The sequence below is a fragment of the Suillus clintonianus genome (genome assembly GCF_016758775.1).
Source record: "Suillus clintonianus strain FC179 chromosome Unknown DEU56scaffold_32, whole genome shotgun sequence".
Lineage (NCBI taxonomy): Eukaryota > Fungi > Basidiomycota > Agaricomycetes > Boletales > Suillaceae > Suillus > Suillus clintonianus.
Window position 1 is genome coordinate 351,104 of NW_024539256.1, and position 22,701 is coordinate 373,804.

Below are 22,701 nucleotides of genomic sequence, written 5' to 3' on the forward strand. Positions count from 1 at the left end.
GGGAGACTTGTATGAAGCCGTCATTTGATCATCACTCAAGGCAAGTTCTCCAAAAAGAATGGAAGAAGAAGGCGACCAGAAGTGGGCAATCGCTCCTAATATTAATTCCTTGTCTACACCGTTTCCGCTCATGAATATCCGAGGATTTAGAGACTATAGATTCACCTGTGGATCCAACGAAACACATCGCCGCGTGTTCTGTACACCACCCACTGGGTACTATATTCTGCTCGGCATCACATACCTCACCCCATACGTGCAGGTGTCGCTAGTGTTGACACGCGATCACAGCAATGCCTATATTTCGCCTGGCTAATAACCTGGAAGCGTTGGCTCTGCTGCAGCCAGAGAAAAATGTAGCTGCTTCGCGTAGTGACGTATCCACTCAGGCATGGTGAAATAATGAGATCAACTTGCGATTCCAGGACAGCCATGGAATTCACTGGGATGTCGTGGATCATGAGGTTACCAGGGCCGAGAAGCTTCGAGATTTGTGAGATTGGTAGAGCCCGAACGGACAAATACAAGTGTGCCCGCTGGAGCCTGGGGGTCAGCACACATGGAGAGAATGCGGTAATATAACCGGTGAGTCTCCGTCCCTGGCAGCAGATCATTCGTCAGCTCGAGCATCAGCTGAAGTCGATCGCGGGGATCATTGTCTTCATTGTCGATGAAAAGAATCATCGTGGTCGCCACGATGAAACGTCTGCGCCTCGCAAGCTCATTCCTCGATGGTTGTGGGAAATTGGGATGGCGACCTTATAGCTCTTGGAAGGAATGCTATAGGAAAATATAAATGTCATTGTCGACATCTGCGCCGTCTAACGAGATGGTGACAACAACACCCTCCCCAGAGGTGTTCACTGGTATATCGCACACCAGCGGACGTATCTCTTCCGTCTGCATGGCTTTAGGAATGTGCTCCTCTGAGCGACTCGTGAGCAAAATGTGGAACATGGGCAGCTCAGGATCACGAAGAGCTTCACCAAGCAGGGAGATAACTGTATCAAACACCGTCGAAACTGAGTGATACCAAGAGGCACGAAAGCTCACCGAAATTCCTCGCAAGACCACGAAAACCAAACGGGTTCTCGACCCACCATGCACACGCATTCTGCGCAACAATGTCAAGTTTGACGTCACAAGAATCCAAATTGGTTGAAAGTCGTGAACAACAAGTGTTTAACGTCCTCAGGGACAAAAATGATGTTAAAGGTAATAAGCAGCCTCGACGAAGAGAAAACAAAAGATAGGGACCACTAGTACTGACCGATCCTTCAACCACATACAGGTATTCCGAGAACACAAGAACGAATATATAATATAAAAGTACATCCGATGCCGAAAAGGCTCCGTGACGGGGCATACACTGGCATAACAAAGACAGAGAAAAAAACAAAGTACCCCGCAAAAGCCCTCTCCTTACGAGTCGGGGATTTAGGGAAGGGGTAGGAGAGTGGAAATATTAGCTGCTTCTTCATTCCCCACCCCCCAACTGCGAGGGCGTTAGAGAGTCATAGATCGGACACAACTGATCCCATTCCTCTGTAAAGCAGTTCAGCCATGGAGGTACTATCTCTTCACGTATGACTTACGTGGCACGGGGTCCACATGTGCGGCGGTGTCTGAGGGACTTTCCGCCATTACCACGGCAAAACCGCTGGATGGAAGAATGAGTCATTTCTTTCACAGGGACATCCAAAAACATACGCTTCGAGGTGCCAGTCAATGTGACTTTGGTTTGGTCCAGAGTTAGTACCTTTCTTTACAGCTCAATAAAAATGATGTCATACCAATGCAAGAACCAGGGGCCAGAATTGTCGGTCGTCCATCGTATCACCATCTGTTGCCCAGGACCGCCAGCGTTTACCACATCGCGGCGAACTGGGTTCACATAATTGAAGGTACTGCTGGTTGCGCTCTGTACGACATCGAAGGCGTGCTAATATCACATCAGTACCAGCGAAACATGCCGTTGGAGTCACGGCGAACTTACCCCATGAAGGTGTATGGGATGCTGGTACAATGTATATCAGGCACATAAGGATCAAAAGAAAGGAAAAGACGTACGGGTCCACCTGGACCGGTTGTTGACATTGTCAACTCTACCACTTTGTTCGCCTCTAGAACGATGACACTCCCGTTCGGGAGCAGCTGAGACGCCTCGTGAGCTCCACTGAGAATTTGGAGTAGAACAGGAACGGTGGGGGGTTTGAATGTGACATTATTGACATAGAATGTGCCCCCGACGTTGGAAACATTGAGTTGGAGGTTGATATCTGCCTTCCCATACTCTGGGATGCCAGGTGCACCGGGATTGATCAGAGCATGCAAGTTGGTCTCTAACAATGGGTTCTGCGATGCCGTATTGACCGTGGTCGGGTTAGCCTGTGGGGCACCTGTGTAGCGCAGGATAGCAGAGTTCGTGCCTCCCACGAAGGATGCACCCGGCGTATTAGGAAGACTGCGCATCCAGTAGTTACCCACCGGCTTGTCAGCTACCAGAACCACAGAATAGCGCTGACCCGCAAAATCTGGAGCTGATCTACCACCAGTGGTTCGGTCAACTCTCCATCCGCTTCGATGACGGTTAAGTTGTGACCATCGATGGAGAACAGGAAGTTGGGGTCGCACGACATTGCGACCAGGCGCATGCGATATCGCTTTCCCTGCTGGACACTGATCACAGCGAGATCAGACGGCGGTCCGCCAACATATCGACCAAGTCCGTTGATGAGCGAAGAGTCAGCAATGGGAGCTATGAGGTGGCGCAAGACAGGGGCCACGACGTGATACCTGGTGAAGCGACTTTAATCGGGAAGATTACCAATGGGCCTAAAACTCACCAGTCGGAAAGCGTGATTACGGTACTTGCTGGCAACACATGATGGTCAGAGGGTTTAATATAAACCTATTGTTCGCTCACCATCATCGACATCGTACATGTCTACCAAAGGGTCCTGAGGATCATAGATTACAAAGGCTCCCCTCAGACCATCACACTGTTCCACAGGTCAGTCCTCCACCACATGCGCAAGATTCGAGAGACACTTGCATATTGAACGGAATAATGACTATGATACCAGTAAGTGCCCGCCTGGTTCGGGGCGGAGAAAGTGTGTAAAAAAGAGTGATTCTGCGCAATGGGGCACTGTGTGACGAAGGACGTTCCATCGGCATAGTTCGTCCCATTCTGGTAGATACCGTGCCAGTGCTGCGGCAAACAGAATTAATAAATAATAGCGCGGGTGATTGACGCTACTTACGACGCTGGTACTCTTGAACATCGTCTCGTCCTCGAGCTCGTTGACTACGTCGATGGAAAAGTTCTCTCCCTATTGTAGAGTCAGCACGGGCGCATGACATGGAGGTCGACAGAAGTTCACCTTCTGGGCTGCAATCAAGGGCCCAGGGAACATGCCATTGACAAGAGTTGCTCTGTTAAAGATCAGGAGTGAGCTCTGAGTGTCGTGGCAATAGACTCACGAGCGTTTGAAGCCGTCAGGAGCGATGACCTTATTACCTATGGTCAATGTAGTTTGGGGGCCAAGCTGAGATAGTGGGTAGGACTGTGAGCGAGATACTATAGATGCAGCATTAATCGATGAAGCCAGAGAAGCGATCAGAATGTGGATAAACATCATGATTATTCACGATAGGTGGTAGTGCTCTCACTCGGGAGAGTTGTGGGATGTAGGATAAGATGATGATGAGGGGACACATACCTCTCTCAGGTTTTATCTTGCAGCGGTAGCCTTGAATGTCGACTGATTATGACCACTCCGCAAACGGTTGCTCAGTGATCTCCAGCATCCCGGACATTTGATTTTCAACAGAGTACTGTTCTTGGAGTTAGCAGCTATCTGCCGACGCATTGAAGAATGGTGGCGTACCATAATTGCGTCATGAAACCATGACCCGGACCCAACAAAAAATAAGTCAGATAGCCAGGACAGCCAAATGAGTCCCATAGCAGTGCTAGTGCTAGGTCATCACAGCAATTCAAGGCGACTCTTCAAGCATAGAAGGAGAATAATGCAGATGGCTAGTAGCTCGCCAAGCATGCCACACGAGAGAATCGGACTAGTTTGTCTGAAAGGAATGGTCACACGCTGTAAGGGAATTGAGCACTAACCTCTTCATATAAATTGGAACTGATCAAGGCAGATTTAAATGTTATTTGCGTTAGGCAGCATGTATAATTATAATGATTACCTTGAAAGGACCGCTGACATTGCCGGGATTTCATCCTATCGTCTAACCGATACCGTCGCTGTGTGATGCGGAAGGAAAAGTGAAAGTGTGGGATCAGGCAGTGATTGGACGGGATCTCGGAACAGCCTGGAGCATACGTGTGTTTACTTAGTGCCTTCATTCCAATTCAGTAACGATCGACAGCTGGCTGAATTATGGATCAATGGATCAGCTAGGGGAACGTTGATGCTAAAGTTATACTTAGATGCATATAACAGCTTGAATACTGACGACGTTCATTTCTTGTGTGGGCATCGCAAGATTGGATACACTAGCATTGGTAGAGTAAAAAATATGGGCTGGATTAGTTCGCAACCAAAAACAGGTGGATTTTTTATTGGAACAGACCTGAAGATGGTAAAGTGGAGGAAAGTGGTCGGATGACGATTATGGCGTTGCATGGGAATGCAACGGACGCCAAGTCGGTGTTGCGCCTTCCCTTGCAAGAAGGAATTAGTAACATCATTGTATCTAAGCTATGTCATTTGAAGGAAGAATAGCAACACGACAGCGGTATCCAAATCGGAGACACTTCTTCGAGGATGGAAGCAATGACTCCGAACAGGAATAGCTGTTAAGTCAGTTAAACTAGTAGGATTGGGGCCTGGTTTCCGCAGGATGTACTGGTGGCCCGTCGGGCGGCGGCTGACTGTGTGGCACTAGACGCTCAAATCTCTCATCAACGAACGTTGAGAGGAGATGATTGAAATGCTTTGGTGATGGTTGTGGCGCGATAGCAAAGACCGAAGGTTGTGCCATCATTGAATTGTGGAAGTCGGGCTGAAGTGACCATAAATGATTAATGGCATCAGTCATGCTTGGCCTGATGCATATAATGAAATGGAGAGTTCGTTCACAGAGCTGGCAGGCTATGTTACTAAGAGCTGTTTGAATTTGAATGGATGGGCTTATCAGTTGCTTTCAGAAAGGCTCCAGGATAGTGGTGGTTTGTCACGGTAGTTGCAGAATGAGTGGGTATTACCATATTTGAAACGAGCGCTTCAAGTTGAGCATAGACTCGGAGAAACGCCGCACCGGGGGTACACCTTACATAATTTGAGATTATCAGATGAGTTCAAGACATTCAGCCTTCCGACTTGCAACGTTACAGCATCGTGAATGATTGTTATGGCCGTATCAATGTCTGACTACGGGAGACTGGTGTAAGCACGCTGGCTTACTTGAGTTCTCATAATCAATACATATACTGTCGCGGGTACTGAAGACTAAGTCTTCAGTATTTCTACCTTTTGGTGTAACGGTCATGAGGCGCGGCAGCCGACTACTTTACAACTGGGAGGAAGGCAAGTTCTTCAAAAAGAGTGGAAGAAGGCGAAACCAGATGTGCCTCTAGTAATCCCTCCCAATATTGATTCCTTGTCTACACCGTTTTCGCTCACGAACCACTACTCCATATCCGATATCCTGCGGAGCTGACGGCTGTAAATTCACCTGACAGTGGCTGCAACGAAACACATCGTCACGGGTAGTGCACATACCACCCACTTGGCACTATATTCTGCTCAGCACCATATACCTCGTCCCCATACGTACAGGTGGCAGGTGCTGCTGGTCTACCTGGTTTATTCCGAGTGGGAGACCGATGACAGTAATTCCTATATTTCGCCTGGGTAATAACCTGGAAGCAGTGTCTCTGCTACAACCAGAGGAAAATGTAGTTGATTCGCGTGTTGAACGCCGTATTCACGCAGGCAAGGTGAAATAATGAGATCGACATGCAACTCTAAGCTAGCCATGAAATTCAGACCCTCGACCAAGACGCTTCTGGGGCTTAGAAGGGTCAGATGCTGAGTCGCAAGAAGTATCAAAATGTAACCCACCTTTGCAAGTATCTGACCTTCAGATAAAACTCCGAGACAAGACTGCAGACCCTTCAAACACCATTGCGTTTCGAGCCAGGAGAGGAGGTGACGATTCCAGAAAACCTTGAATGTATGGTCGAGCCTGTTGTCCCATGAATTCGGAGCTCGCGAGAGATGGAAGGCCCAATTTTGACATGCATACTTGCAAGCGTCGGAAGCTGATCGACTTCGTTCCTGTGCTTCGTTTGCAAAAATCGTAAATGCGGTCATAGCATGAATGACCTCCATGTCAGGTAGAAGATAGCCTTGTGGGAGTATAGAGGTGAAATGAACCTGAGGTCGCAACGCAAGGAACACCGGAAACACCAAGAAATCCGGCAAGCTCCTGAACTCCTGGATTGCTTGAAACGCTGGGACCAAAGGCAAGTCTGGGATGATTACACAGTCACTGATTGCGTTCCAGGCGCTGGAGAAGCCTTCCATTGCCAGCCAGACAAATGCCGCAGGAGTCGACTGCCACGCTTGACCATGTAGCGTCTGCAGCCACTCTCGTCCGCTATGGGTTTGCAGCCACTCTCGTCCACTCTGAGTTTGCAGCCACTCTCGCCCACTCTGAGTTTGCAACCACTCTCGTCCGTGCCAAGTCCCGAGCCACTCTCCCACGCTGCTGGTCTGGAGCCACTCTCGCCCACTCTGGGTTTGCAGCCACTCTCGCCCACTCTGAGTTTGCAACCACTCTCGTCCGTGCCAAGTCCCAAGCCACTCTCCCATGCTGCTGGTCGGGAGCCACTCGGGTGCATTCTGGGACTCGAGCCATTCTTGCCCGCTCTGAGTCTGCAGCCAGTCTTTCACGCTCTGTACATGCGGCCAGTCTTCCCTGCTCTGTGCATCCAGCCATTCTTTCGCGCTCTGTGCATGCAGCCAGTCTTTCGCGCTCTGTGCATGCAGCCAGTCTTTCCCGCTCCCAGTCTCCCAGTATTGCCCGCTCTGTGTCTTCAGCCAGTCCTCCATTCGGATCTCCAGCAACTTTGTCTTATCAGGGTCCCCAGCCATTTTCCGCGGTCTCTGAGTCCACAGCCACCCTCGCCCGGTCTGCAGCCAACCCCGCCCGCTGTCAGTCTCTAGCCATGCTTTCCCTCCTCGGGTCTGCAGCCAGTCCTCCCCCCTGCGAGTGGGCAGCCAGTCCTCACCCTCCCGGGTCTGTAGCCAGTCGGTTCCCCCTGGCGTTTCAAGCCATGCACGCCCGTCCAAGGCCCCAAGCCAGGATCGCAAACCCGAACCGCGACATCCGCGAAGCCATAGCAAACCCTTGAGAACATGTAGTGGCTCCGGTGGCTCAACGATGAAGGTTAATGATTGTTGTAAGCCCCGGGGGTCATGGGCCGGCATAGCTCGGTTGTGCCCCTTCAACTCTAAAAAAGCATCTAGGAGGGTGCTTGCTGGGATGTCATGGATCATGAGGCGGAGAGAGGAATAAGCGAGTAAAGAGTGAGGTGAGGTAATGGATTGTACTTGAGTGAAGCTGCAGTTTGAGGGATCTGAGACATAATCACGAACTGACGAGTGATAGATATTCACGGGAAGATCCCCATCGGTTGGTATATCTATCACAGACCGCAGCTGAAACAGCACTGTCTCGACATCGTTGCCCATCCCGGGGCCAAGAAGCTTCGATATTTGTGAGATTGGTAGAGGGTCCGCAAGTGCAGCCACAACGGACAAATACAAATGTGCCCGCTGGGGGTCAGCGCACGTGGAGAGGATGTGGTCGTATAACCTATGCACCTCCGTTCCTGGCAGCAGATCATTCGTCAGCTCGAGCATCAAATGAAGTCGATCGCGGGGATCATTATCTCGATCGTCGATGAAGTTGATCATGGTGGTCGCCACGATGAAACGTCTTCCCGCTCGACTCGCCAGTTTCGCGAGCTCATCCCTCGATGGCTGTGGGAAATCGGGATGGCAATCTTGCAGCTCTTGGAAGGAATGCTGCAGGAAAATGTAAATGTCATTGTCGACATCTGCGCCATCTAATGAGATGGTGGCAGCAATGCCCTCCCCAGAAATGTTCACTGGTATCTCGCACACCAGCGGGCGCATCTCTGCTGTCTGAATAGCTTTCCGGATATGCGCTTCTGAGCGACTCGTGAGCAAAATGTGGACCACGGGAAGATTAGGTTCACGGAGAGCTTCGCCAAGCAGGGACACGAGAACGGCAATGGTTTCGGGGTTGCATTCGTCAAGGGCATCAACAACGAACGCCAAAGGTGGACACTCAAGCAGTCTGAAGCGAAGCCTCCGGAGAGGTCGGAGAAAAAGCGACTCCATTTGGTCGCGAAGAGACTTGTCGGGGTCTAGTAGAGCAGGATTCTCGATAATAGCTCTGTTCACTTCCTCCCGGATACTGGGGAAATTACTTGCAAGCTGGTATGCAAGCGTCGCAAAGAAATGACCGGATGTGCGGCGTTTCGTGTGTTTGCGCGAGAAAAAAAAAGTTCCTGCGAGTCGTTTTTCGACACTCGTCCCTTCTGTCACTTTCAGACCTCTCATCCTTTCAGCTACGGTGAACGCAACAGCAGACTTTCCAACGCCCGCCGTGCCATGCAGCCAAATCATCCGACTCTTCTCTTCGCCGTCCAGTAATTCACAGATGTAGTTGAGAAGGGTCACCCGGGTGCCGTCCAAACATTTCGGATGTGGCAGGCGTTCTGCAGAGTCATGTTCAGCACCCTTGACAGCGACCTGGGATAACTTCTCCCAAGTTCCTTCAGACGATCGAGACACTGTTCATGAGGTCAGACAACGAGACGCGGGTTAAGAGCTTAAAATACTGACATTGATCCCAGTCACTCATTGACAGAGCTTGATGATAAGAAATTGTGTGATAGAATGGGTCTAAGGCAGCTCGAGGCCCAAAATACTAGTTACTGTTTGGTTCGACATTGTGGTGAGAAATCATATGGTTAATAGCTTTGGGACACGCACATGAAAAGACTTTAATAGCCCGATTGTCCAGGAATGGTGAATTCGATGGTAATGAGCTGGACAACGAGACGAATAAGCTGTGAAGTGACGATTTGTGAGATCTGCTCGAGTTCGAATGGATGGACTAATCAGTTCCTTTCAGAAAGGTGGTGGTATGTCGTTGCAGAACGATTGGGTATTTGAAACGAGCGCTTGAGCAGCACTGCCCACACAGCATATGTAGGTAAACGCCGCGCATCAGAGAACTGGTGAACAGAAGATATTGTCGTATATCTCGTAATATATAGGAAAGGATTTCGTCACATTGGAATATAAAGCAATATATGATCATGTAACACCATGTAAAAGCACCGCAATCAGCATCATGGCCAGCAAGAACTCACCGGTTCACTGACGCCGCGCCCGCGCGCGGGGGGCCGGGGCACACCTTAATTCCAGATACATGAGTTCAAGACATCCGAAAGGCTTCCGACCTGCAACGTTACAGTCCTGACTAGTCTCCCATTAGAAAGACAGACTGTCACGGACTCGCAGTCATTCCTTCTTTAAAGTGCTTGTCAAAAAGGACGGACAAGATGTTCAAGTTGGAACTTGCTTGAAGAGTATTATGGCTTCAAGATGTCCAGGTTGTAATAAGGACAGGTGGTAGAAAATCATACGTCGGGCATATGGTGTAGCTGGTTATCACATCCGCTTAGCATGGAGCTGACTGCGGGGGGTCTCCGGTTCGAGTCCGGATTTGTCCACATTTTTTGCTATTTATCATTTTAGTTGTCTCTTGCCATTTCCAAGTCATGCCATGTCCCATCGATATGATCATCCTTTCGTTTCATCTCGCAGGTAAAAACTCCCTTCATCAAATAACATTGTCAATTCCATTTAACACTCATCACCCTCCTTTCGACCCCCTGTGTTTTCTCCCATACAGTCTCAACCGTCCCTCCATTATCCAAATCTCGTACACATCGCACAAACTCTGCTACCCCGCCACCTACGCCAAAGTAGAGCACCTTTGCAGCTACAAGACAGAGGTAATCGTCCACACCTTTAGGGCCTTCAGCGTTGCAAGCACCGCGCATGATAGTAGCAAGGCTCGGGAGAGACTCCATACGATATATCGTCTCGGATGTTAGCACCAGGTTATAGCTTCCGCCTGAACTTTCGAGGCTGAACGTGCCCCATGAACCAGAGAAGAAACGTAAATGGACTCCGTAAGTCGTCAAGGACTGATGGAATGCATCTTTGAGGTTCTCAGAGATGTTCAACTCCAAAGGAGAGTGGTCTGCATGTTCCTCCTCCGACTTGCGGTATGTCTCCGCTGCCTCTGACAGATCTGTATGTTAGGTGAGACGTGAAAGAGGGAAAATTTGAATTGTCACGAACACCAGGTCAGAATAATGTTGGGAATGGTCACCAACTCCAAAACGGAGGCGTTATAGTCCTGGAGGTGGATATGCGTCTGGTTCTGAGAAGGCGGGGAAGAAAATATTCGATGGAGAATGTAGAGCGACGGTATCGATGTACCACATCCGATCTGGGTAGCCATTAATGAGTTTTAGTCTACTGACAGAGCGCAGAGAACTTGATACTCACCTCTAACACGCGCTTGCCGTGCACATCAAACTGCGAGCCTATACCATCTAAATAGCTAGCAAGATCAAGGCTGCATTCCCAAGTCTTCAAGCCGCCCTCATAGACGAGAGGCACAAGGTCGGAGGGTGCATCAAAAAATTGCAGCGCAGACCGTGCGTTGGAAATAGACGGTTGCTCCAACGCATCCGGGTCGTCGGCATTTTGTGAGATCAATTGAAACCTCGCATCGAACAGATCACGACGTGGAAGTGAAAGTTCACCTCCGCTGGCAAGTGGGATCGTGATTGGAGAGAAAGATATTTTGGATGGTAGGCTGTTTAGCTAATCCTTGCACCAGATCAGTTTTTTACAGAATGAAGGTGAGAGGAAGATGAGCAGCGTACCGCGTTTGCGAGAGAGAGCTCGGTGAATGCGTCTGGGACAACTACCTGTGCAGAAGTAGGGCCATGATTTTGTGATGTTCGATTTACATCAAGGCTGTCTGGAATTTGTTCGGTATCGTCCTCTACGTCGAAGTTGAACTTGAACATTTTGCGATGAGATCCAAAATGAGATCTATATAATAAGGTTCTCGAGGATGAGTAGCCTGTGGCTGTGCAGGTATTATTGTATTTCCTTATCCTTGTTCCTCTTGTCTCCCACCACGCCGTGACTACACAGGTTGTCACCTTATCTGTGGAGGCTCATTTGGTTCCCCTCTGACCGCGCGTTCCGTCCTTTACGGTATTTCTTGGTATAAGTAGCGTCGCACCTGGTACCGGTTTGTAATTACAACCACCACGATGCGTGTTTCGCAGGTATCGCTCATTCTTGCCGCAGGGTCTACTATCCTACCATACGTCAGTGCATGGGGAGCAGTAGGTGAGTACAGTCGAGCATCCCATTTTTAAAATGTTCAATCCTCCTCTAGGTCATGAAGTCGTCGCAACAGTCGCTCAGATGCATCTGCATCCCTCGGTCATGCCCATACTCTGCGACATCTTGAACTACAAAGGCGACTGCCATCTCGCCCCAGTCGCTGCCTGGGCAGACAGGGTCCGCGGTCTGCCACAGTACAGGTGGACAGGTCCCCTGCATTATATCGGCGCAACAGACGACTATCCTAGCGAGACTTGCGCTTTCCCGGGAGATAAAGGCTGGGAGGGTAGAAAGAATATCAACGTGCTGAGCGGCATAAGGAACACCACAAGTGTTTTGGAGGATTATATGGACCTGCGTAAAGCAGGCTTGACCACTCAGAGTGATGAAGATGCGGCGCAGGTCGCACTCAAATTCCTCATTCACTTCGTTGGGGATATGCACATGCCGTTGCACCTCACTGGACGTGACAGAGGAGGAAACGGAATCAAAGTCTCATTTGACCATCGTGTAACAAGTCAGTCGTTCCCGCTCTTGTCTCTCCTTGCTCTTACCGTCTGCTCCGGTAGACCTTCACTCTCTCTGGGATGGCCTCCTCATAGCTAAAAGAATCCGCACCATACCCTCCAATTATACCCGCCCTCTGCCACTTCCCGAAGTCGAGGGTCACCTCCGGGGTACCATTTACGACCCTTACATCCGTCGTATCGTCTGGGAAGGCATCATGGGCAAATACGAGGACGAGCTCGAATCATGGCTTACATGTCCCACCGAACTCTCCGTTCAACCCGCCCAAAGTCACTTGGAGCAATGGCTATCTTGGACTTTCGGGCGTCGCATTGGGTCTTGGATTTCGGGGTCGCGTGTCACAGATGGAGGCCTGAACACTGATGATGAAACCTTGTGTCCATACCACTGGGCAACTCCCATTCACGCTCTGAACTGCCAGATCGTCTTCCCGAAGGCCTTGGATAAACCACCGTACAACCGCGTTTCCTTCTCTGGGGCCAACGGTCACGGCTGCAACTCATCTAACAAAGCGCTTGAAGTCCACTGGCTTTCTGCACCGAGGAAGAACCCATACCTCGAGCTGGACACGCCCGAGTATTCCGGGATAATCCAGGATGAATGGATTGTTGAGAAGTTGATGTCTCAGGGTGGTATTCGTCTTGCGGCTGTTCTCAATTGGCTCTTCGCAGATATACAGGATTCAACTCTTTCGAATAGAACATACACCTTGTAATTGTAGGTATACCACGTATACCTGGTAAATATTATAGGATCGCGGCTTCGTAATACCGAGGCTGAGTAGATCGCAAAGCCTGTACTTTGTTGGCAAAACATATTCCATTGGCACAACAAACATATCTCGTGCAGAAGTACATAATTCTTACAAAGGGAATCCGGAACGACAAACGACCTAAATCATAACAGTAAGCGATTGTTCGACATGGTACCAAAACGTGAATCAGAAAAGCCAGTGTTTTCTTGTCCCCCGCAAGGCATCGCCCGCTGAACCAACGCAAATGAATCAAAACGAGACATAGACGCAATCTCTTGCGAACAAGAGCGGTCCGAACAAACGCGCAACAAACGGGAGACTCAAAGAATGGATGAACTTGGTTTCGTCCCGAAAAGAAGTGTATGCGATTTTAGTGGATACTCACTCTTTCACAATCAACGTGTCAGGGATGGAGGACCGGTGAGTTGCACTGTTAAAGCAGTTGTCAGCATAGTGTTCTCTTCGTACAAAGAGAAAAAAAGCTGGTCAGGATTGAGAGTTATTGGTAAAAGGTTGTCCACAAGAGATTGTGTCTCTTTCGGAAGCAGAACTGATTGTATCATCACAAAAAGGTGCCCGGAAGCACCAGCATCGAGAAAATTTTTCTGCTCACCTTGATCCATTTGATACGAACAGGAGACGGGAGAACGAAGGAGAGCTAACCACGAACATGGCAAAAGAAATCGCGAGCAGGAACTGTATAGGTGCTTTTGAGTCTCCGCCAGACTCCGCTTCATAACGCCTCAAGCTCGGCAAGCAGATTTTTTACTGTATGAACTGTTACCACCGTGCGATGGATTGATCCTCAAGGTAAGCATCGGAGACCTTTCTTTTCAAATGATGATACTTTCCATCCTCGAGTCGGCGACGGTCTCCAATGAGCCACACTCGTAACATGCATCACCAACTGATTCCCATTTTTATACCTCGATGTTCATCTGCATCACTTGCTTACTTTTTCTTTCCTCTTTACAGGTTTTTTGTCGCGCATGTACAATAATGTGATGCTGGTGAGTATTCTGCCATAAGTTTTCCCTTCCCCGAGATGCTCTATAACATACAAGCATATGTCCGATTTTTATGATGGATAAATTGTTCTTCCTGAGGGAACATATCTCACTGTTGTTGGCCCGTATCTGACACCTCACTTTCTAGGTGTACGTGCATGGTTACTTCGCCAAACGGTATAATATGTGTCAAGATTAATTTAAAACATTGTTTATGACTGCCGCTTGCTTTTGTGAAAGGCGTGTGTATATTTTGACTCCAGAGCCTTTCCATAAGTTTTCACACTGATGCGATTCAATGCGACGTGAATCGCCGCTTAAAGACTGGTATAACTGAAAGCCAGAGCGCTGCATACATCAAGTAATATATCCACATTTTAAATAACCAGACCGGGTTGTTACACATCAGGGGGATCATATATACAAGCGCTGGTCAGCGCGGGTAATCCAAGAAGAAGGAACAAAATGGAAACTACTGGCAACAACTAGCGCGAATTGACGCTAGTATACTTCCACATAAATTCCATAGTAATCATTGCAATGCTAGCGACGTATGTGACCAGCCAAAGTGCAGTGACGGTGCGGAAGATCATGCTCTGGGAGCAAAACCCTGCTATCAACATCGCTAGGGGTGAAATGTATGAGGGCCCAGAGAGAGCATCAAGATACGAAACAACTTACCAAAGATAAAACAATTCAGGGACCAGGCAACGAAGAACATGGGGGTGACGATTGATAACAGGTAGGATATAACGAAGTAGCCACCGAGCTTGAGTTGCTGATAATAACGAAGTCAGCCGGTGTAAACAGTAGAGCGAGAATAAACGTTACCTCTTGAGCCCGTTGTCGATCGGTGGTGAGCCAGCGTATCATGCTCAGGCCAGATGTCATCATGGCGATCATGGCCAGCATGAAGGATGTGAAGAGCAGAAAATAGGAGGCAGGCAATGAATAGTCAAAATAGGTTACGGGAGAGCCTGTGGAGACGAATACACCACTGGCAGCGAGGAGGACGCCTGCCTTTTGAGGGTATGTATGTTAGCGCCGGCTTCAGCTCGCAGGGAGTCGGATAACGTACTGCGGTGATAATGTTGGCCAGGATAGAGCACAACCTAGTCCTAACTATTTCAAATGCATGCTCTGATTGCAGCGACTTCCAATGGTCTTCAAGACCGGAGCGTCCGACTGCCAAAAAACATAGCACCCTCATTGGAAGGGGCATGTCACGAAGGACTTCGGGGAGGGGATCCTCTTCCGGAAGTGCTCTTGGATCAATAGTCTTTGAAGCATAGTTAAGTCACACAACAAAGATTCCCAAGTTTTCAAAGTGTACCTCGGTGGAATGGAATGAAGTCATGTCGTCAAACAGAGGAGTACGGATGGACTAAGGCAATTTCCATACTGACTTTGGAACAGGAGATGCGACATTTTATAACTAGAGAGAGCACAGCTGCTAGTCACACTCATTATTTCCGCGCTTAAGCGGAGTTTGTTACCTTGCGAAGCAAGGTTAGACTATTGGCATGGATGATTTTATGTGATTTCCAAATAGTTCAAAACAGTGGTAAATTCGCTGACCCGAAGGTTACAAAAACAACGATACGCAGTTGAGACTGTTGAAAACGATAGAACAATCAATTAATCAAGGGCGACGTCACAGAATAAAGACGAGTCTAGACACGGATTTTTCAAGTAAGCTTCAGTAGATGATAATCGCTTTTCGGACTTGCGAAGAGCTCGAACCAGAGGTCGTTGTCGATTTGTGGCATAAAACAAATAAATGTCATCTGCGGAGCAAGGTCTATTTCGGCAACGCCGAACCCTAGTATGATCAAACAAGTTGCTACATATGCGTCTAGGCAACGATAAACGATTTTAATTGGCTAACACAGTACGTTCCACTGGGAGGACTTCCAGGAGTTTACGTGATAGCGCTGCTGAATCAAAGGGCTGCCAGCCCAAGATCACAAATGCCCGGGTGTTCCCAATCTATATTGATACTATGCCTTCCTTCTCACGCACCACAATTCAATTGGCTGATTCCGGATTCCTGTAAAACACGAACTTTAAAAAATAACCCTTATTTAGTACTGACTTGCGTCATTAATTACAAGCGCTGATTCAGGCCTGCGGGAAGGAACAGTTATAGAACAAGTGTACGTATACGTAGCGGACAATCTGATCAATGAGTGTATCGATTTGAAGATGCGGCTGTAACGGGCCTCGAACAAAACTGGCCTCCGAGCCTTATCGTGAATCGAAGGATTTCAGGGAGGAGTTTCTCTTCCATAAGTGTTCTTTGATCAGTAGTCACATGTGACTTCAAAACACAACGTAGTAGTTCAGTCATATGATTAGGATTCGTAGTGTTTCGAAGCGCACCTCGGTGGAATGACATGCAGCCATGGTGTTGAAGGGGATTGTATTCTCATACTGAGTGGTAACAGCGACATTTTAAATTATTGAAATTGAAATTCCACTTAGTAGGGTCGTATGCCGAAGCAGAAACGATACAGCATCTGAAGTTCAGATGGATGGGGTCGTATGCCGAAGCAGAAACGATACAGCATCTGAAGCTAAGTTCAGATGGATGCTGTATCGTTTCTGGTCGATAGTGCTTACGTAACAGGAACAGAAAAACACAGTTTCGGCATCAGGAAATTGACGTCGGACGGTCGGTGCACCTGTGGGCTTACAAGCTTTAGCAACCTCCAAAAGGTAAATCACACCATTTGCGGGTTGTCTCTGCTGTGTAACTGCTGTATTTCTGAACTCTGCACTGCTGATTGGTGTTCAGTCTGCTAGTCACATCAATAAAGTTGCCCATTAATAATCATACTCATACTTGTTCTCTTATGTATCACAAGGGTTGCAATCCATCAAAGCGACTAGGAAAAAAAGACTATCGATAATACAGTATCGCTTCGATCCCACTCAACTATGGGAAGAACCACCGCCCCCACCATGATAGGATGCACCATTTCCAGGAAGTCCTTGCGTCTCCAAGTCCCTCCCATCGAGCGCCTCCTGAATCATCGAAATCGTGCTCTCCAAACTCCGGCGCCTCGTCGACGGACTCGTCATCGTCGTCCCAAGCGAAGCCTGCCGCCCATGTCTGCCCTTGAACGGGGTGCGCGGCGGAGGCGCCATCTGTCCACCACTCGGGAGACTGGGTAAGGACGGCAACGACCCCGATGACATGGAAGGGTCCATTACCCCGCCGGCACCAGTCGGAGACACAGGGGACTCGATGGAGTCTGCTGGGGTCGTTGGTAACGACCCAGATTGTGCTTGGGCCAGGTAGGCCTTTGCTTCTTCAGCGTCGAAAAGTTCTGGTGGGAGACGCTCGTTTTCGATGTCTGACTTCCGTCTGTAGGAGTATATGATGAACACCCAGAACATGTAGAGCAAAAGAAGTTGTACGTACGCGTCTTCAAAGCCAGAAATGGCATCTTTAATGCCCTCAGTACCCAACGCCAGCGTGCCATATGGTAGCTTGCTAGAACCAGATATGCTCTTGAGCTCTGAAACCTTCTCCGACTCCTCTCTGCGAGTGATTTGTCAGACTAGCACAATGTGTACACAAAGGTATCATACCGAAGCAGAGCAAACACACGCGCCATCCGTCCAACTGCAAGGATCTTGTTTTTGATGATCTTTCGCCTCTCCACTGCCTCTTCGGGGTGGGCGACTGGTGAAACCACACTTTCCTCATCAGACTCTTCGAGCTCTTCTTTGCTGCAAGTGTTTAGCACGGCAACAAGCATATCCGTGACTATATGCGCCACTCAGTTCTGAAATAGACGCTGTAAATGAACTCCGCAAACGTACTTTTTTCTCCCACAAAGGGCAAACTCCATGTAAACACGTCCATGAAATTAGGCAGCCAGTATGGATGGGGCGTGCAGTTAAACTGCCGAATGTTCATCACGTTGCTCTCGTACTTCAAGACGGCGGCTTTGTTGTTGTACACGTCGAGGTAGTTGGGAGCAGAAAAGATCGTCATGACAGAAGGAAAGCCCGTGCTTTTTGTCTTCCGGTACATGCGATATCTTCCGATCAACTACATGAGTACAATGAACGGCTGCACGATCAAAACATACCCGGCATCTTGCGCTTCGTGTGCACGAATGATCGAAAGAAGATTATTTCGCTCCAAGAACTGGCAGGCAGCTTGATAACTGCATGTCGACTATTAATTGCAGTACATCGGGCATCTGAGACGACTCACGTGAAAAAGTAGGAACAACCCCGGACGTGATTGTGCACGAAGCTTTCATTCATCTTCTCTTGTCCAAAGTCTTCTACAGGATCTGACCATAGAATATCGCACATCAATCCGTGTGTCGGAGGCTCGCGGAACCGGTCGATCTAGACACGATGTAAATGAAATGTTGCGTCATGGAAGATCCAGGAATGGACGTACCGCTCTAATATCATCCAAAGTGTTCAGCTCTGGTGAAAGACCACCGTGGATGCACAGGAATTGCTTGTTCATGACGGCAGCAAGGGGAAGGGCACAAAAGGAGTCCATGCAGGCATCATAGATACGCTCTGAGTATTTGTGCTTGCCTGAGTAGCGTTAGTAGCGATATCATTTAGAGATGGAGACTGGAACATACATTCGAGCTTGAAGGTGAAATAATCTGTGAGATGCCGGCATTCATGATTGCCACGGAGAAGGAAGAGGGTATCGGGATACCAGATCTTGAGCGACCATAGATACAACACACACTGTATGATGGGATGAGCTGGAGAAGGTCAAGAGCATTAATGCGGGCACACCTCTATACTGAAGTACCCCCGATCAACGTAATCCCCAAGGAAAAGGTACCGTGTGTCCGCTGGACTGCCACCAACTTCGAACAGTTTCATAAGGTCGTACTAGAGAGATAATCAGCAACGCATCAGCCAAACGAGTAGTTGAGAGCGCATACATATTGACCATGGATATCGCCACAAACTGAAAAGTGGTGAGAAGGTCGGTTGGTATGGGGTGACCACGGCAGACGACGAGCACACTCACCTGTGATTGGCGCGTCAACCTGCAAGACGTTGGGCTCCGCACGAAGGAGCGCAGTTGCCTTTTCCAAAATCCATATCGCCTGATCCTCGGTGACACGGCCTTCGCGGTAAAAGTGGTTCTTGAGGAACGCTATGTCAGGTTTGGTGGGATCTTGTCTGGAGAAAAACTGGGCATCTGTCGGAACGTTCATAGCTGGTGCTTGCACCTGAAATGAAAGCCTCAGCAGGCGGTTAAAATGAGGAACCGATGACGCGAGCGTACATCTTTGACGACCCGCTCTTGTGTGCTGATTGTGTTGCCATCTTCAAGTACGTGCTGCGTGAAGTCGATATCGGGCGGTGGCTTCTTGTGCTGGATCTGCTCAATTGCACGTTCAACGTGTGCTTGTGCGATGTGCATGATGACAGGAATTGAAGAAGATATCGGTCGCACACGGAGGGAAGGGAGTGTGCAAGAGACGCTCAGTGGCGGTGACTGGAGGGAATACCCCTGGGCCCACAGCTTCAGTTTTAACACAAAGTGTCTATTATTATTGCGATCAAGCTACGGCACACTACTGCGGTCCTAAATAACTGGAGTAATCAATGGGTGCATATCGTCCATCTCCTGTACAATGCAGTGTATTATGGACCGAAGTATACGCTCAGAACATGTTTTCCAACGTGGAAACCCAATAACGAAACAACATAGCTCGCAAATAGCGGTAACAGTGGGGCAAGCAATATTTCGGAGCGTATCAGGAATGGCAGAGCTGGAAAAAAAATTAGCGGTGAGACGGAAGATAAGACTTGCATACCACTTAGTCCGAGGTACACTCCGTAGATATACTGGGCAAACCTGTTGGTGAAATCAACGTTGAAATGACAAGTTATGTGGCGTTGACTCCAAGACTTGCCCTGCCAGATATAAGGTGTTGCCAATGAGGAGGCACACCCAATTGTCCTTTAACACTACAGGAAGAAGGAAGAGTTGCGCTAGATAAAGCGTTAGGTACAATGGGAAAAATGCGTTTGTGTGTACGTCGAACGCATATGCCCATTCGACTGAAGAGTCTGTAGGTGATGAATGAGAGGAAGGTGATACCAACACCCGGTTGGCGAAAAACCTGCGGCTGATGAGCCAAGTTCACGCCTTAGAGGAAGAATGACGAACCAAAGAAAAGTCGCACTCAGTACACCGACAAGGAGGTAATCTCGCAGTATCATCACAAAGGCCAACCGCGCCGCCTGCAGAGGGGAATACGAATACACAATAGACCATGCTATTGCAGCCACTGAGCGCCATCGAATATATGGTGAACAACTTCTCAATACAGATTGCATGGGTGAATCTCACCGAAGAGGCTTGCAAATAGCAGGATCAAGATTGCTGGATCATCTCTTGCCCAGGTGTTCTTGGTTTCTACAGTAAACGCATAAACGTCGGCTTCAGACCATGATATATTGACGTACGCTTGTGGTAGTACACGTTTCGATAACTAGTCGGGCGTTAACAAACCATAGCTATGTTCATATTGGAGGAGTTAGCTCACACTCTCTTGGGTGCCAAACAGAGATAAGACAGCTGCCAAAAGGCAAGTTCAAAGTCCTGCGGATCCAATATATCTCAGCACGTCTACCCAGAGCTTAACAGCGTGTGCTTCACACCATTTGCTGGAACCTGTGCAACCGTCGAAACATTAATGGCACGCGATTTGAGACAGACATGGGAGTGCCAGATAAATTGTGATTAGGATACGATGGAGAGGTTAAAGGAAGGATGGGCATGTCTGTACCGACTCGCGGGCGTCGAAAAAGAGTGCGATACGAAGACAGTTTGGACAGAAATATGATGAATGGCGGCTGAGAGGCTTTTACTGCGACGACCGACGTAGAAGGGTGATCGGAATCGGAATCGGAATCGGAACGACTTGTTGATGATTTGTAAGCGCTTTTCATGGCTGGCAAGAAGTCATTTCATGTTTACCGCTGTTCAACATACTGGCATGATAATCTAGCATAGCTTTAGCAACAGAATTTAAACTGTCTTGCTTCTCTTCCAAGACCGCGAATTGAACCGTCTCAGCAGTGACAATATCATGATATATATATCAATGTTTGCGGACTCATAAAAGCCAAACCAGCTGGAATGGGTTTCAAAGTTACCGATCCTCCGAGTCAGTGCTCGGCGGCGCCAAGATTACAGCCCAATTCTTTGATGGTAACGATCATCCACAAGAGATTCGACTCATCAGCAACAAGCGCGCTCTTGTCTTCGGTAGCTTTACCTCTGCCTTTCGTCTTGTGTGGGCAGGACCTAGTGGTAGCGGAGAATGTCATCAATATGGCGCGTTGTGACGCCATAGACCTTTGCAGAAAACTGCGAGCCATACAGAGATCAAAGATGCGACACAACCCTGGTCAGTGCATTGCACCAGTGAGTATACTGCAGAAGCAAAAGTAAAAGCATCGTCGTCGTGGGTGATATATGCGGTCGTAATCGCTCAGCGTCCAATGTACAAATAACCGCCATGTGGCTTCTGCATGAGACGCTGCAGCTTATCATTTCGATGAATTGAGTATCTCGGGATACAACAGATTGCGCACACCTCATACCCGGACAAGGCGAACTAACTCTATAAGATCAATCAGATCTCCTTCAAATGATTTCATACCTGTCGTGTGTACGAGCATGTGATTGCCAGAGTTGTGATCATTGACAACCACAATGCCAATGAAAGGCTAAATTATTTTGGTGACAAGTCTCTGTGAAGTTTCCGGGTGCTTGGACATAAATGCTGATGTGCCACGATGTCTGAGACCATGATGGAATGATTGATGTTGATATCCTTGTTGCCGCTGAATCAGTGATGGCGCAGCCTGTGTACGGGGTCTCACCTCGGCGGGGAGCGGGCGGGAATCGAAAATTGAGTCGGAGCTGTTGGGAGGTTCTGCTCGGCCAACTTTGGAAACGCATTTCTGTCGTTAGTTCATCACTCTTCTCGTCCGCGCCATGGTGGAAGATGAAACAGAAGTTCTAGACTGGGGAAATGAGGAGGAAGACCGGGGAACTTCGGAGAATGATCCAAGTCTCGCCGCCGAGGACGCAGAAGATGCTGTGTCGCTTGGAGGTGACGAGGACGACGAATTTCTGACTTACCAGTCTCGCGTTTCACAGGGCGCCGCTCAGCGCACACAGTCTCCTTCGAAGACTGCGAATCACTCTGAAAAAAATCAGGAGGTTACAGTTCTTGGCGCTAATGCTCGGGGCAAAGCTCCTGAGCATGATAGGCCCAGGACGCCGGCAAGACCTCCTCAGGAAGCGCAGACTGTCACCGAGCCATCGCCAGCCCTCCATCGCCAGCTGTCGTTTGGGAAACTTACTCATGCGCTTCCTCCCAAACCAATAGTGTCTTCAGTTCCATTTGTGCATCCTTCTCATCCGTCCATCATTGAAGCTACAGCTATGGCGGCTCGCGTCGACCGGGACAAGAAAAATGGCATTGTCCCCAAGCCCACGACATTTGAACCAGGGGATGCACTTCCCCCAGATTGGGAGGTTAGGCATCCCAGAAATGGCCGCGGTGTCTATTATTATAACTCTCGCACCAAGGAATCGACCTGGACGCGTCCTGGCAGCTCCCCGCCTGCTCGTGATCGGCGCGTTGTTGAGGAAACCCGGGATATCGTTGTTATCACCAAGACTGATGATTCCCTGACCTCCCGTATAGGCCGGTCAGATGCTGGTACCATCTTGTCCTATGATGATCGACACTACCGTCCTGGAGAAAGTACTCGCCGGGACGAGCGACCGCCAACGCAATCTTATGGTGGTCAAAACGACTCTTTCTTGGCATCAAACAGAGCCAATGCAGAACGGTCCCTTTCGCCGCCT

General features: G+C 48.9%; 8 protein-coding genes and 1 non-coding gene across 9 annotated transcripts; 3 read left to right on the top strand and 6 right to left on the bottom strand.

Annotated features, from left to right (window-relative positions):
• Positions 1-1,142: 1,142 nt before the first annotated feature.
• On the bottom strand, positions 1,143-3,644 carry DEU56DRAFT_972558 (laccase; the record flags this gene model as incomplete). The annotated part of the gene is made up of 13 exons (XM_041359494.1): positions 1,143-1,545; positions 1,596-1,660; positions 1,711-1,734; positions 1,794-1,942; positions 1,997-2,017; positions 2,071-2,520; positions 2,550-2,796; positions 2,847-2,874; positions 2,927-3,002; positions 3,050-3,214; positions 3,267-3,335; positions 3,387-3,438; positions 3,487-3,644. The coding sequence occupies 13 exons, from the start codon at positions 3,642-3,644 to the stop codon at positions 1,478-1,480; spliced, it is 1,572 nt and encodes a 523-aa protein (XP_041208875.1). The 3' UTR covers positions 1,143-1,477.
• A 3,887-nt stretch (positions 3,645-7,531) lies between these two features.
• DEU56DRAFT_755847 (uncharacterized protein) lies at positions 7,532-8,931 on the bottom strand (the record flags this gene model as incomplete). The annotated part of the gene is given in 3 exon segments (XM_041349957.1): positions 7,532-7,615; positions 7,635-8,860; positions 8,913-8,931. 3 exon segments carry the CDS (start codon positions 8,929-8,931, stop codon positions 7,532-7,534), a joined length of 1,329 nt encoding a protein of 442 aa, XP_041208876.1.
• A 793-nt stretch (positions 8,932-9,724) lies between these two features.
• On the top strand, positions 9,725-9,808 carry DEU56DRAFT_t59. The gene has a single exon. It is a non-coding gene; the product is annotated as a tRNA-Ala (tRNA).
• A 29-nt stretch (positions 9,809-9,837) lies between these two features.
• Positions 9,838-11,233, bottom strand: DEU56DRAFT_802359 (uncharacterized protein). Its single transcript, XM_041353185.1, has 4 exons — positions 11,039-11,233; positions 10,656-10,976; positions 10,446-10,596; positions 9,838-10,395 (listed from the first exon to the last, which is right to left on the bottom strand). Exons 1-4 carry the CDS (start codon positions 11,183-11,185, stop codon positions 9,932-9,934), a joined length of 1,083 nt encoding a protein of 360 aa, XP_041208877.1. The 5' UTR covers positions 11,186-11,233; the 3' UTR covers positions 9,838-9,931.
• Positions 11,234-11,546: 313 nt separating this feature from the next.
• On the top strand, positions 11,547-12,756 carry DEU56DRAFT_912428 (phospholipase C/P1 nuclease domain-containing protein; the record flags this gene model as incomplete). The annotated part of the gene is made up of 2 exons (XM_041357397.1): positions 11,547-12,030; positions 12,083-12,756. 2 exons carry the CDS (start codon positions 11,547-11,549, stop codon positions 12,754-12,756), a joined length of 1,158 nt encoding a protein of 385 aa, XP_041208878.1.
• A 1,425-nt stretch (positions 12,757-14,181) lies between these two features.
• On the bottom strand, positions 14,182-15,296 carry DEU56DRAFT_338081 (uncharacterized protein). The gene is made up of 5 exons (XM_041345743.1): positions 15,136-15,296; positions 14,881-15,081; positions 14,634-14,822; positions 14,484-14,580; positions 14,182-14,427 (listed from the first exon to the last, which is right to left on the bottom strand). The coding sequence occupies exons 1-5, from the start codon at positions 15,157-15,159 to the stop codon at positions 14,288-14,290; spliced, it is 651 nt and encodes a 216-aa protein (XP_041208879.1). The 5' UTR covers positions 15,160-15,296; the 3' UTR covers positions 14,182-14,287.
• Positions 15,297-16,671: 1,375 nt separating this feature from the next.
• DEU56DRAFT_338151 (Metallo-dependent phosphatase-like protein) lies at positions 16,672-19,324 on the bottom strand. The gene is made up of 12 exons (XM_041345744.1): positions 19,090-19,324; positions 18,829-19,033; positions 18,740-18,765; positions 18,588-18,686; positions 18,425-18,536; positions 18,229-18,374; positions 18,034-18,173; positions 17,906-17,983; positions 17,634-17,854; positions 17,400-17,577; positions 17,230-17,349; positions 16,672-17,172 (listed from the first exon to the last, which is right to left on the bottom strand). Exons 1-12 carry the CDS (start codon positions 19,225-19,227, stop codon positions 16,737-16,739), a joined length of 1,899 nt encoding a protein of 632 aa, XP_041208880.1. The 5' UTR covers positions 19,228-19,324; the 3' UTR covers positions 16,672-16,736.
• Positions 19,325-19,335: 11 nt separating this feature from the next.
• DEU56DRAFT_802380 (UNC-50) lies at positions 19,336-20,707 on the bottom strand. Its single transcript, XM_041353186.1, has 8 exons — positions 20,475-20,707; positions 20,360-20,415; positions 20,280-20,305; positions 20,164-20,229; positions 19,981-20,101; positions 19,724-19,933; positions 19,625-19,665; positions 19,336-19,579 (listed from the first exon to the last, which is right to left on the bottom strand). The coding sequence occupies exons 1-8, from the start codon at positions 20,592-20,594 to the stop codon at positions 19,452-19,454; spliced, it is 768 nt and encodes a 255-aa protein (XP_041208881.1). The 5' UTR covers positions 20,595-20,707; the 3' UTR covers positions 19,336-19,451.
• A 1,112-nt stretch (positions 20,708-21,819) lies between these two features.
• DEU56DRAFT_736235 (uncharacterized protein) lies at positions 21,820-22,467 on the top strand (the record flags this gene model as incomplete). Its single annotated transcript, XM_041348495.1, has 1 exon — positions 21,820-22,467. A coding segment is annotated over one exon (648 nt), but the record flags the coding sequence as incomplete, so codon positions are not given.
• Between the last annotated feature and the right edge of the window lie 234 nt (positions 22,468-22,701).